This window comes from Ooceraea biroi, chromosome 7, assembly GCF_003672135.1.
Source record: "Ooceraea biroi isolate clonal line C1 chromosome 7, Obir_v5.4, whole genome shotgun sequence".
Classification (NCBI taxonomy): Eukaryota; Metazoa; Arthropoda; class Insecta; order Hymenoptera; family Formicidae; genus Ooceraea; species Ooceraea biroi.
Window position 1 is genome coordinate 10827515 of NC_039512.1, and position 14069 is coordinate 10841583.

The following is a 14069-nucleotide window of genomic DNA, read 5'->3' on the forward strand; positions in this document are numbered from 1 at the left end:
AATTTCGAGATACGATTCGTGACTGGTCGACGGAGGCGAAGTTGCAACCTCATATAATCCTCACCCCCAGGGTGTAAAAAGCCGGAAAAATTCGGACCTCGTAACCCCGTTTGGAAATTTGTCAGTTGAACGTTGCCTTTTGGGGCCTCTTTCACTCACCGCTGATTTTATTCCTTCATTAAGCTTATGTAATTAGGGTAAAAGCACTCCGGCCTTTGTGCCCGGAACAAACAGCTCTGCATGAAAGCCGGAACGACCTAAATGTATTTGAGAATATCATCGCGCTAATGCGAATCTTATGAGTTTCAATAAAAACGCGACAGATGGCGAATATGACTGACAGCGAGCTTCCGGTGAATCGCAAGTCGAAAATTGAAAGCCAAGAGCGTTCCGTCCAGTTAAAATAATTTCATATTTAATATACGTATGTATGCATCATATTAGTTTCTTTGAGTAGATGATTTTAGTACAACAGTGTAACATTAACAATTTGTAAGCAATTATACTAAATAATTGTTGAATTCAAACTCGACAATGGTACATAGTCTTCTCGTTTATTATATATTTTATATATGTCAGCGTATTATTATCTGTTATAACATCATGATGTTCCTATCTTGTCGAGCAATAACGAAGTAGACGAATTTGTTTTTGAAATTACAACAATTGCTGAGAGAATATAAATATAGTAAGAAAGGCCAAGAGGTTTAAGAAATTACATGCTTTTCTCAAATATATTCACTTCGAGGAGACACCCTACTTTACTTTATGGACTTTTTAGTCTTTAGCTTCTGCCTTAGTTTCGCGTAACTTTAGAAATTTTGTGCGCTCCTACAATATCTTTTTTCTTTAGTCTACTGAGAAACAGCACTTTCAAGATTATAATATCTGATAATTAATTTGAAAAATATTCGCAAATTTAATTCAAAATTCTGGTTCACTAAAAAGTTGAGTAGGATGCCAAAAGTACTGTAAGACTCATTGCTTGTAAAGTACCGAAGTTTAGGTCACGTCATATTTATTTTCCACTCTCTTTTGTGAAATCGTTAAAGCGACTGTTTCATGATGAACCTTTTAGAAGCTGCTAAATATTTATAAGTGTACAATGGAAAGTACCTAATTTTAGGAGCGCCGATATCTTTTCGAGAGCTAGTGACGATGGAATATTGAAAGTTAAAATTGAGCGGCCATTCTGGGAATTATTGAAAGAGAGAGTATTGCAAATGCACGCTTAATCTTGTTTTCTTTATGATTTTATTTAACTTTTAAATTGGAACTGAACCTCTCCGTATTAACTCAATAAATAAATATAATTATCTGCCAAATAGAGTTAAGGGTTGCAACAATTTATTCGTGACCGAATCCCGCTTCACTCTTTTTTAACACACATATGCGTTAAAAATATCATAGTATCCACAATATCGAAAAAAAACTGTAAAAAATTATTTTATACATCTATTAGAGCATGCGAGATTTTATTGTTAATAATTTTCATTTTATCTTCATAGTATATAAAGAATAATTCAATCGTCACACGAAAACTTGAACATCATTACTTTACACTTATAAAGCTACGAAAGAGGACGGCAACATATTTGAATCTTAAATCTTCTTCTCTAGAAGAAACTTCTCTAGAGCCATGGATAAAAAGCTGAAAGTGTTGCATAATACGCTTAATACAATATAGAAAATTGTAAAAATGGAATTTGAGCGAAGCGACGCACTTACGACGCAGGATGCGTTTAAGGATTCATCGTTGTTAGCATGCTTATGCAAAACCGAGCACACGTCGCGCGCGCGCGTAATTCTCGAGATCTCGTCTAAACTGGGAAACGTTTCGCATCGTCGTGAAATTCATCGAGTTCCGTGCGACGGCTCCACGCGTAATGCTCATAAGTAAGTTTAACGCTTTCTGGAGGAAATGGTATAACGACGAACACGGTACCTCCATTACGGTGCCGGTGTCGCAGTTTGCAATTTGCGATTTTCGGATCGCCGCGAGGATGCTTCAGGACGCGGCGCGACGATGTGCTCGTCAAAAATGATCGAACGACGTCGTCACGGCGTCGTCGGAACGAGCGAAGAGTCGCGTCTTTCAAAAAATCACATCGAACGAATATTCGGAGATGGATTTTTATATACAATTTCTTTAGATAATAAAAAATCGCGATGAAAACGCGCGTGATAGAAATGCGGGGTGAAAGAAATCACAGCCGTATTTAAAGATTCATTTTCAGCATTGATGCGTTTGTTACGTTCTCTCTCGAAAAACAAAGAAAAACAGGCAGATGTGACTTTCAACGGTATCGCTGCCTTTCAGGAGCAAATATCATTCCAGATTTAAAAATGACGGCATGCTAATTACGCGGCGCCGCGTGAAAAAGGTCGATTTATTTCCATATAGGGCATACACGAGGTGACCCAAATGTATCGAAGTTATCTTTTACGCAGGGATTCCTCGAGTAATCGTGAGTCAATCTATTTCGCAATTTGCCGAGGTTTTAATTCTCCGCGTTAAATGTTTCTTTAAATCCTCGTGTTAAAAAAATTCTGCGGAAAATCATATTGTGTTTTAAATGAATGGCAAGGAAATTAGAATTTTATGCCCGCCTCGTTCGCCCGCAATTTCGAAATTGGAATCTCGAAAAGCCCATTATTTTACATCACACATGGCTTGGAAGCTCCGTGTTGAAAGGAACGTGTTGACATTTCGATTGTTTTCTCTTGTTTCCGTAAGGGAGAAAATCAGATTCTTCCGTGACGATAAAGGGATTGCAGGCGATATGTGGTTTGTGAAGGCGGCGCGGTGCGCCCGGCACACCCCGTATATCTCGGGGATTAACCGGGCCGCGAAATCGCGTGGGATAAAAGTGATAGGTAACGCACGGAAGCTCGTTAACCCGAGGATCTCCATTTCCAGCAACGCGTAACAAAGTGAGAGAGAAGCGAGGTGTTACACCGTGACTGACCGCGCGCGACCGCGACGGAAAATTAAAAATCGAGCGGGTCATTAAGCCACTCCGGCAAAAATTTGTTATGGCTGGCACCTCACCTGAACACCGTCATTTGAAATTATCAACCGGATGCGCGCCGCTGTGAAGTTTTATGTAAGTTCACCGTTCGCATGTAGTAAATTAAAAATTCACCGCGTCAGAAATGCGAAACTCTGAAACATTCAGAGAGCAAACATTTCGTGAAAATTCAGTTTTTCGACGCTCGTATCTTTCGGCCTCGGCATTTCCGATTCTAGCAACAATAGGTGAAACGAGCATACAATTTATACAGTTGCATTCCACGTGATAATACTGCAGTAATGATATAACGTGATCCAGTTTTAACGTTAGCAAATAAAACGCAGTTCAACAAGTTGTATAACAAGCTTCTTCCAACTTTCGGAGCACCTGAAATTCTCACCCTAAATTTTCCCAACTTTTTTCAACCTTCTCTCTCTCTCTCTCTCTCTTTCTCTCTCCCCGCTCTAAAACTCTATTGTAGATTCCAAAAACCAATTTACGGGGGAGGGAGATTAAGACAGATAGAATTCTTTAATTAAAACGAACGGATATTTCACAAAGAGGGAGACGGCGGGGGAAGCGGAGCGATAGGGGCGCGCGCCATTCATTAGAATTCTTCCACGAGAGACCGAAAAAAGGCCATAAAGGGGTAAGAGGAGGCGGGCAGCCGGAGGATCAGGGCAGCCCGATGTCGAATTTGAGCGCGCCATGATATTATTCCCGTTCACAGAACAATGGCTTCGTTTCGGCAGCAAGGCTCACGTGACGGCGAGGCCGCAGAATGATCGATCAATCCGAGTATGACCCATCATCCCAATTACCTCCCAGCCTATTTCCTTTCGTGCTTTGCCGCGTCTGTTCGGTCTCGCGGTCTCGCAGCGGGACCGCCACGCTGTAACCTTTTGCGCGAGCGCAAGAGGCAAAAGGGGTAATTTAAACATGACAGCCGCGACCGGAGAATTAAAATAATTACACGCTGTGGCCTCGGCCGAGGTGCTCCACCCTGTGGATTTCACAGGGCTGAAGTCACATTAAGACGGGAGATTTAAAAGTCCGTTCAACGATTTACAGGAGCGAAACGGTCCCGATGATTCTGCATTAATTGCTCGAGATTACTTGCAAGTGCGATAAGCTGTCGTACAATACGCGTGCGATAAATTATTGTAATACCAGTAATAAATTATAATTGATGTGATAGCGCGAAATCGCGTTCACAGATTATCGCAATCATCGCAACGGTTTAATGGCAAGCGTGACACGTTGCAAAGTTGAAAGAATTATCATTCCTGTTGGAATGAAAATGCGGGATAAACTTTGTTTGGGGCTTCGTTTCCCAAAAACGATCCCGAAACTTGATCCTGTAATGCTACACCAAATGAAATAGCACCTGTTCCCGCGATGTTACACGTTTCACACTCCCACTACAAAATACACACTACGAAATCGCTGTACACTCACTCTATGACATAACAAACTTGCAAAAGTTTCGGAAGTTACTAACCAACAATTTCAATCTTTCGGTTCGAGTCCTTTGAAGATCAAGATCTTTTCGGCACAGAGAATAATCAACGCGATGATATCTCGACGATAAGCAAGGGAGGGTCGCCCCTTCATTCCTCAAATCGCGCGAATATCGCGTCGACATATTTTGCACATCATAATTTAATCAATGTATCGTAATGACAGCGTGATTGCGCAATAATTACGTCATTAGTTGATCGTGAGATTAGCGCAATTTTTGCGTCCTCCTACGGAACGATACCGGGACACCAAAGTACAAGGGAGGTACAGGGGGTGTGCGCTCGCGATTGTTAAATGCCGGGAGAGTAATGCACATGGCCCGAGATCCATTTCCACTTGTTCAGCTAATTGAACGTAATGCAAGGCGCTAAAGTTAATGCTTGACGGACGGGCGCGCTCTTTTAACGGACGGCTGCTCGCACTCTCGCAATCAGCGCTTATTAAATTCAGCCGAGTTCGAATATCGTGACGGACGATAAATAGGATTTCTCCTTTGCTTTATTGCGGCCCGGCCGCGGAAATGAAGTGCGCTGACGTGACTCGGCTCGCCGATCGATCTAACGTCGTCGCCGGCGCCGTCTCGCTCGCTCGCTCGCGAGGCCCGCGCGCGGGTTGCACGTGTGCACGCGCGTTTGAGCGCCCTCCTTGCATCCCCCGTCACCGCCACCCCTGACGTGCAGAAAGTTGCGGAGGTACGCCGCAACGAATATCTATTCCGCCTATTATTTACGAACGGCCCGGAACGTGACGTCCGGGCGAAATTGCGCCGTCATGCAAACGAATTCGGAAAAATCGAACGCGAAGAAACGTGAATCGGGGCTCTCGGCGAGCCCTCCTCCTCATTCTCCCTCTCCTCCTTCCGCTCGACTCGACCTACGGTACTTATTATCGATTGCATCCGTGTTGCCTAATTTCCAGATCGACTCGTCAATTAAATTTTCACGCCCCCGTGCCATTTCCGTCATGGTTGCTTAAATTTCTCCGCCTGAATTTTTCAATTCGAGCCCTAATTGAGTTTTCTCGTCCTCATCGGCCGACTGCAATTCCGGTTGATTTCCCATCTCGGTTGCCGAAAATTTAATACCTAATTAAATCTCTATTTTTATTTCCGCTTCTCCAGTCACCGTTAATTCATCGCGTGTGACTTCGACCGACGCAATCGTCGATTCGTGGGATCCCTCGCAGCTTCCGATCCTCGCGACGTCCGGGCGGACATCCCCGCCAAGAGGATGAGAAATCGGCGTAAGAAGAAAAGAGAAAAAAATTCCGGTGACATAAATCTCTGCGCGTAATGGCGTTAATCCATCACCGGGGAATTTATTCGAGCGCGAAATGAAATTTTCGGCGCAAGAAGCGCCACAAACATTTAAGGCCAATAAAAGCCGGCGGCCGAGGGTGCGCGGCGTATCGACTTACCGTGTAATGCATAACAACCGCGTAACCGCACCCCCACGGAGAGATCTACAAGGGTGCACAGTATCACGACAAAAAATATATAGAGTAAAAAAATTATTATCTCCCGCCATTCAATCTCTCTATATTCCGTGCGAGACGCGAGATGGAGTTTATTCGAAATTTATTTGACAGGAAATTTGGAAGGAATTCAATTTGACGCAACGCGAATTTATCGTCTCGCCAGAGCTCATCGTACTCCATCGCACTAAAATTTGATTTTTAAATCGGGGGTGTGCAAAACAGTCGACCGAGCAGTTCGGCAACCGATGAAGATAATTACTCGTTTCGACAATTTGTAAGCTCTCTCAATAATCTCGAACACTCCCCAGTGGATAATACGATTTAATCGAATCACACCTCCGATTAGCGCACGAAAATTCTCCTTGGCCCGGGCCGAATTCGGTTACCGGTATCCGAAGATAATTGATCCTGCCGGGCTCACTTTAGCAATCCGCAGGATATTCCTAAGTGGATTAAGGCGAGCTTAAGTCTAGCTCAAGAAGTTATCCGGCTAAAGCAATGGCCTTCTAATAACGAGGCTGCGGTCAGTCCCGCGTCCGCGTCGTAATTGTCGCAGAATTCCGCAGAGTCGGCTCGGGGAGAAAATACACTCGCACACACGCGCATCAGCACCTGCAAGTGCTCGCGAGTCGCGAAAGTGCGCCTCGAACGTTAAAGGTTCATGTAGGAGGTCAATATTAGAGGTGAAAGGCGGGGGAGTCAAACGTTTCGATTGTGCTGCTGTCAGCTCGACTGAAAAAGAAATACATCTGCGAGGAATGCGTTGTGTACGAGATACATGCCATGCTCTGCTTGTCAAGCCGCACTGAACGGGCCGGAAACGGCTCGTCGAACGGAATCCCGAGCGATCGGGAAACGGAAACGGGAACGAAGACCCTCGAGTATCTCGGCGAAACAGTTCCCGTATATTTTCTTGAATGCACACGCGCGTAACATTCACGAGCGTGGGCCGCGGGGGTTGTCGGGTGTGTCCCTTTACATGTATTTTAATCGCGCTTCGAGTGCACTCGCACGTGGGCCGGCAAAAAATGTGCTCAAGGGCGCAATAAATCGTCCCATTATCGTGACTCTCAGAACTACATCGCTTTCTGCTTTTAATGCGGTAACTCTCTACCAGCCGCTTTTAGCGAGGATATTTATACGTGTCCAATTTATCGCGACGAGCTTATCCCGCGGGGCTCTGATTAGTATCCTCGTCTCACGACACCATCGTATGCCACTTACACGGTTACGAATCGATATTCGATACAGGGAGGAACGCGGAATTCTCACACCCGCACGCGGCAGCAACATAAATCCACAATTTATCGATTTGTTTGTTTCGCTGTTCTGAAAGAATGAAGATGTCAGGAATGGGAGATGTCAGAAAGGGAAAATATAAAACGAATGTGTGCAGGAGAATTCAAACCGGTAAAATTTATACGATTCGCGAGGATTGAAGGATGATACTGTAAAAATAGCGAATATAATTTTACTTCTCGAATAAATATTATATATATATAAATAGTTTTCGGGAAGGTGAGTATATAATCGAATCAGGTTGTTTATTTATCCTGATCATGATGAAGAAGAGATGAGATAGGAGGATTAAATTAAAATTGACCGAATTTGTTAATTGAAAATCGGAGAATGATATCGCGGATATATAGCTCCAATGTAAATTTGATACTTGAACAAAGCCGTATTAATTTCAGGAACATAGATATCAGTATGCAAAACGCATCGTCCGAGGTATGAAGGTGCGAACGGGATTTTTTCGCAAAACCCTCTTTAATATTCATCCCGTTTTGCATCCTTAAATTACTCGCGACCGAAATGAGCTAATAGAATTTAGTTTTCATTCGGAAATACGCAAAGAATGCACGCAGAATTATTTCAATTAGCAGCAATTTGATATGCATTTAACTATGTATATTTTAACAAACACCGTTTAATTCTCGCAATTAAAGGGACTTTACTTCGATTAAATCCGATAGAAATCCGTGTGATTAACAATGTACACTTTCATAAACGCCAGCATTGCCTTCAGTCGAACGCCGCGTCGCTGTGCCGACTTTAACTTTGTGCATTTTATATTTCAATAAATGCAATTTTTAACATTTGATTAATTGGAATTATTCCTACCAAATCCGATTACGAACTTTTTGCAACGCACATATCAATAAACGAAACGTAATTAGCAATTAAGCGGAGATATTTTATTTAAATCCGGAAATTGTATCAATTTATCTTAGCATAGCACCGATTAGTGGCAAATCTTAATTCAGATTTCCATTTTCATTTTTACTCATAATTATCACAGACAATTATTGTAACAATTACGTTATGCAAATTTTAAAATTCTCTTCTACCTTTCAAACCGGATTAATTAATCTTAATTGATTTATGAGCTGAGGGAGCGGGATTAAAATTTACAAACCACGCTATCTCGTATCATTTTCAGCGACGAACAATATTTTTTTTCGCGGAACAAAATTAATTCACATTTTGTATGATACTGATATTCAGTTGAACAACTTTAAATCGTCTCTTTTATCTCGTTCTTCCGTCGGCAGTTTCTAAAGATCTATCCGTCGACCAGCGATATTCACCGAGCACGCTGCACTTCCTTCTTCCGATAAATCCCTTTTTCATAGTGGAAATATCTTGACGACAGCTGTCACCATGTTCGTCGCTGAAATTTACTGCCCTCCAATTTCGCGGAAAAACGCCCGAGTATGAACCGAAGAAATATCATTTTAACACATTGCACTTTACAATGAGACAGCACTTAACGATACCCTCACAATTATTTCTTCATAATTTCAAAGAACCAGTACAGGAAAAATAACGAAACAAAGTCCCTGCAAAAATCCCAAATCCGTGAAAAGGGTGAACGGGGTTACGCGGCCGCCACCGATTATTTATCGATGCGGTGTCGCGTTTCGTGCAAGTGCAAGTGCAAGCCTAACGCAAGGGATGACAACGAAGGACGAACAGGTGTCCCGATGTGGGCAGGCCGTGCGACAACGCCTGCGCCTCGCGAGCCCTCGCCGGGGGTGAAAGCGCCGGTGGGGGCAGAATGAAAGCCAGTGGGCTAGTAGTCCGCGACGAAGCAACCCCCGTGGATCGCATCGCTTGCCGCGTTCGACTCTGAGGTCGAATTATCGCCTGCCCGCCCCCGTGACTGGTTACCCCTTTAGTGACGCGCGTGTCTGATACATCCGCGTTTGAAATCACCGCCGGAGGGAATATATCATCGCGAGGGTTGCTCTGGAGTGCACCGTCGCCATGGGGGAAAGTTCGCCAAACGATGTGCGTCCCGTGGCGGTTTACCGGAATGTCCGGCAAATTTCCGTCGAGCGAAGCTCCTCAAGTTCCGGTTCGCCCACCCTCCCTCTTCCCCTGCCGGTCCATTTGAATTTTCCAGATCGCGGAGATTCTGAAATCCTGCCACGAGAGCCCTCTGGATCCGAAGTGCTGTAATTCACTTTGAAAATTCCCGTGTATTTTTATTAAGGAAATCTCCCCGAAAGTTTCGCCTCTTTGAGATTCCCATCAATTCCATTCCCTCCGTTCGGATTCCCGTTTTCAAATTCTATTCAAGCTATTCAAATTCCAGGAACTCCGAGTTCCGGATTCTCCAAAGTTCCCAAATTCAAATCTTCTACTTGAAATCTTTTACTTCATACATTTATGGATATTAGAATCGTAGACATTTTTATGCTTTATTCCTAAGACACACTCATGTTAAAGCATCATCGATTCCCGAAACCTAAGTCTCGATTTTTTGCGAATCTTTACATCATTGACCATTATCTCTTTTTTCTCTCTTCCTTTCAAGCATCTCGACTTGCGACGCTCCATACTCAAGAGCCACAAATTGACTTAAAGCACAGAAAATGTCTTTAAATCCGAGACTTTCCGAACTCGCTGGTTCGATCGTGCGAAATCAATGTTAAATCCGCAACGGTTTAATGGGCGGCAAAAGCTGAAAGATAATATTCGCGATACTTGCGCGAGCGATCCACACTCGGCGAGATGTAACCTGTTGAACACGTAATCCTCATTTTCCATCGTATAACACTCGATATATCGGTCTTGTCGCATCGATGAAATTGGATCGCTATCGATACCCACAATTCGTGGAAGACGCAGCGGACATGGCCGTCTATCGCCTGTAGAGAAAATCTTCTTCCAAGAAATCTTAGCGATTTTATCAATCCATTTTTATTGATAACGAAATAATTGACGCAAATTGCAAGAACAAACGTTTGACGATCAGGATGTCCTATTAGCGTGACATGAGAGCAAATTTTTAAATCGTCACTCTTATTTTAGAGCTTTTACGTCCTTGAACTTTCAAGTTCCTCATATTTTTGTGGAGTGAATTTTAAAGTCCTTTTTCTTGTGGAGTGAATTTTTTAAAGTCCTTTTTTTCTCAAAATCTTTTAGATGCTTAAACCTCTGTGCTAGGATTTTTAAGGACCTGGAATTTTCCTCATTCTCTTTCTTTCGTGAATTTCCGGGGAGCCGAATTTCTCTTGCTCGCACTTTTGATCCTCAAATTCCCGGCGTTCCAAATTTTTGACCAGCAATATCTGCTCTTTCGCGCTGCCACCGTTCCTCGAATTCCTGACTCTCGAAATATTTCATTTTGATTCATCATTCTAGTCAACTTCAATCCTTTTCTCTCGCAGTCCCGCAAGTCCTTTCAGCTAAATTACTTTATCAAAAATAAAATAGAGAGACATAAATTGTCGAGTCTGTTTTAACCATAAACTCACGAATCCTTCACCGCATTTCCAACCATCAAACGCGGAAGTAAACCGCGCCGTCATACTCCGATTATTCTCAATGTCCGAGGTCCCAACATCCCTCGGCGATCCTAAATAGTGCGCTTTCAGATGAAGGGTCCCCGCGTACCGTGAAAGTGCGCGTTTTGGTGGGTGAAGTTCTGACTAAGCGATGACGACGAGTTCGACGACCGTGCGGCTCGTCGTGACGGATTTTTACGAGAACTCCTCGCTGCTCCCGTGGGATGCTATCTCCCCGAACGGCAGTGAGATTGATCTGGAGACGACGAGCGCGAGTCCCGCCGGGAGCCAGGACGATCAGGGCGGTCTCAACAACTGGTGGGCAATGCTGGCGCTCGTCTTGGTCCTGGGAACAGCCGCGGGGAATATCCTGGTGTGCCTGGCGATCGTTTGGGAACGCCGGCTGCAAAACGTCACTAATTATTTCCTGATGAGCCTCGCCATCACTGATCTTATGGTCGCCATCCTGGTGATGCCGCTGGGAATCCTCACGCTCGTCCGCGGTGAGTTTGCAAGGGCACGGGGGTTTACACAAAGTTCACAGAGAGTTCGAGTCCGCGCGGATTAGCAAAGGGATAACGAAGATGGTTCGTTCGTTTTCCAACGAGGACACGAGGATATTGAGGATTACACATTCAGATAATAGCTCACTATATCGCATATATATGTGTAATAAGAGGATTACTTTATTGTAAAATACCTTTATGTGAAAAAGAGTGAGAGAGGATTATATTACATATTTAAAAGATTAGAATTATATGTACAAAAGAAAGAAGGGAAAATTATTAGCGTTATTATTATGTATTATATTAAGAGAAAATTATTATAATATTAAAATGAAATGCTATTCAATATAGAACACGTGTTAATTTCCTAATATTTTGTAAGTGTACTCAATTCTAATTTTTAATAGCGTCTCTAATCGTGATATTTAACAACATTGTTTCGCGCATCCGCGGCAGAATCGGGAACAAAAAGTAGGCGAGCGCTAATAATTTCCCAGCGTGTCTTTGAATGAAGCTTTGCCTGCTTATTTCGAGTAATTTAACGGAGGCAAGGGGATGTAAATCACGCAAGGGCGCATAAGGACGTCATTCATCACCGGCATTACTATATCCACATTTGGCGTTTTCCCCGGAATGAGGGAGGAGGGTGCGGGAAATGTTCCCCGACGTTTCCGAATGAAATGTTAGCTGTCCGACGAAAAATTGCAGGAAACAAAAACTCGGAAAGCGGAGGGATGCCGTTTACAGACCGGTCGGGTTGCTGTTTCGTGCCACTTGGACAGAGAGAGGCGAAATTCGCGCGAGGGCGCGCCATTCATCGTCGACATTGCTACGTCCGTTTGGCCCGAAGGGCCGAAAGCTTAAAAAAATTTCCCGGCATTCAGGGATGCGAGAATGCATCTACTCACGGAGAAATCAGTATGAGTGAGATCATCCGATTCATCCTACTCGCGAAAGCCTGTCGGCTTCAAGGATCTAGAATTCGAGCAAGGGCGCTCATTATCACCGATCTATTTGGCACAAACGGGTTAAAAATTCGCCCCATGGTCTCGGATGAAATAATAGCCCTAGCGGAAGGATTGAAAGAGAAGGATGGGAAGAATCCGGGCGATACCACTCGATAGAACGCTCGCTATTTCGAACAATTTGCGCGGGGGAGTGTAGCAAGCGGAATTGGCGTAAGGGCGCATAAACCACGCTATTTATCGCCGACATTACGCCGGGCTCGCATCGGTCTTCTCGCGTGATAGGTGGCTCGTCTTTAGGATCCATTTCGCGGGGAAAGCTCAAGGCTCTTTGTTGGCCGAAACGAGCTCGCTTATGCATAATGGATCAGCATGACAGGCGACTAGTGATGCTTACTTGATACTCGCGTCGCAACTACAGCCAAATGCAGTTGGCCGCGATACCAGCAAGCCGGCTTTCCGTGTCCAAACACCGAGCGCAAAAGCGATTGCATAAAGATGTTGGGGTGATACTTTATTTAGCAGGCAAGCGGAACCAAAGGCGGAAAGAAGATTTAATGGGATTAACTATCACGAAGAGGAAGGAGAGGGGAAGGGAGAACTCTCTCGAGTCTCTCGAGATATCGTCTTTCTTATTCTCGTGTGCGATAATCCTTGAAGAGCCTATGCACTATCGCTTCCATCGACCCTCGTTAACTAGACATTGCTGCAACATGAAACACTGATTGAATTAGAGGATACGTTTATTGAATGCGATAAAAGAGTGTCTTGAAAATTGCGAATGTAGTTTATGCACAGTGACGACGCGTTTTGAAAGCTGAATAAATGATCGATAATAAATTGATAATAATTTCTCGAAAAACGATAAAATTTATGAGCTCTGAAATGATAATATTAGCTTCATTAAAATCATCATTAGAAGTTTCGCAAGTGATCGCAATAATGACAGTTAAAATTGTAGCTAGCCAATAATTAACAAAATTCAATAATAAGAAATCAATTCTCTTGAAGAATGTAATAATAAGATCCTAGAAAAAGATCCGCTCGATTATTAAACAAAGTAATCGCAATTATGACTTCCCATTAGGACGCCACGTGACTATGTTAAACGACGACTTAATTTAACCGAGATAGAGTCGAATATAGACCATGGCTCACAAAAGAAAAGAATGGCGATCGTGCATACGGGAAACAAACAGGGAAACGAGGGATCGATGCGCAGAAATAGCCTACACTCGCCCACGGGATTTGCCTCTTTAATTTCCCCCCAGGGTGGAAAGGGCTTGCGCCTCGCGCCAGTCAATCACGGACGCTGTTTCCGCCTCCGTCGCCCTAAGGTTACCTGTGTCTCCGGTTACCGGTATTGTACACGGAATCGCTGCATGCGAGATACCGATCTTGCAGTTGAGAGCTTTACGAGTAATTTCCGAGATCGCGAGACATATGCATCTAATTAGAAAAGTTTACTTGAACGTTCTTGCTCTTCTCGTGGAAGGAAACGGAGGATTCTCCGAAAGAAATTGCGGTTGTTACTAAAAAATTCGAGGATTTAAAAGGAAAATAAACTCGGAGTAAAACAGGGGTCGGCCGTAAAGACCGAGGAGTCCTGTAATCCACATGTCCTGGAATCCATTAAGTGAAGTTGCGATGGGACAAGTTCTGGCATAAAAATTTGAGAAGCGAAAAATCCGCGAAGTTGAGGATTCATTAGCAAGGAAATAGATTTCAGGGTGGCGGCTCTTAATGAGCGGAGCGAAGGACGAAGTCGGATCAAATGGAATATTCATCAGG

At 43.7% G+C, this 14069-nt stretch overlaps 1 protein-coding gene across 5 annotated transcripts in view; it reads left to right on the plus strand.

Annotated features, from left to right (window-relative positions):
* The first annotated feature begins 9087 nt into the window (after positions 1-9087).
* Positions 9088-14069, plus strand: part of LOC105279876 (alpha-2A adrenergic receptor) — a 41008-nt gene continuing 36026 nt past the window's right edge. For 2 of the 5 annotated variants that reach the window (XM_026970905.1, XM_026970909.1), the window contains exon 1: positions 9313-11310. In XM_026970905.1, coding sequence (XP_026826706.1) covers positions 10959-11310 — 352 coding nt within the window. In that variant the 5' untranslated portion in view covers positions 9313-10958. The other 3 variants (XM_026970907.1, XM_026970906.1, XM_026970908.1) reach the window with 3 other exon arrangements.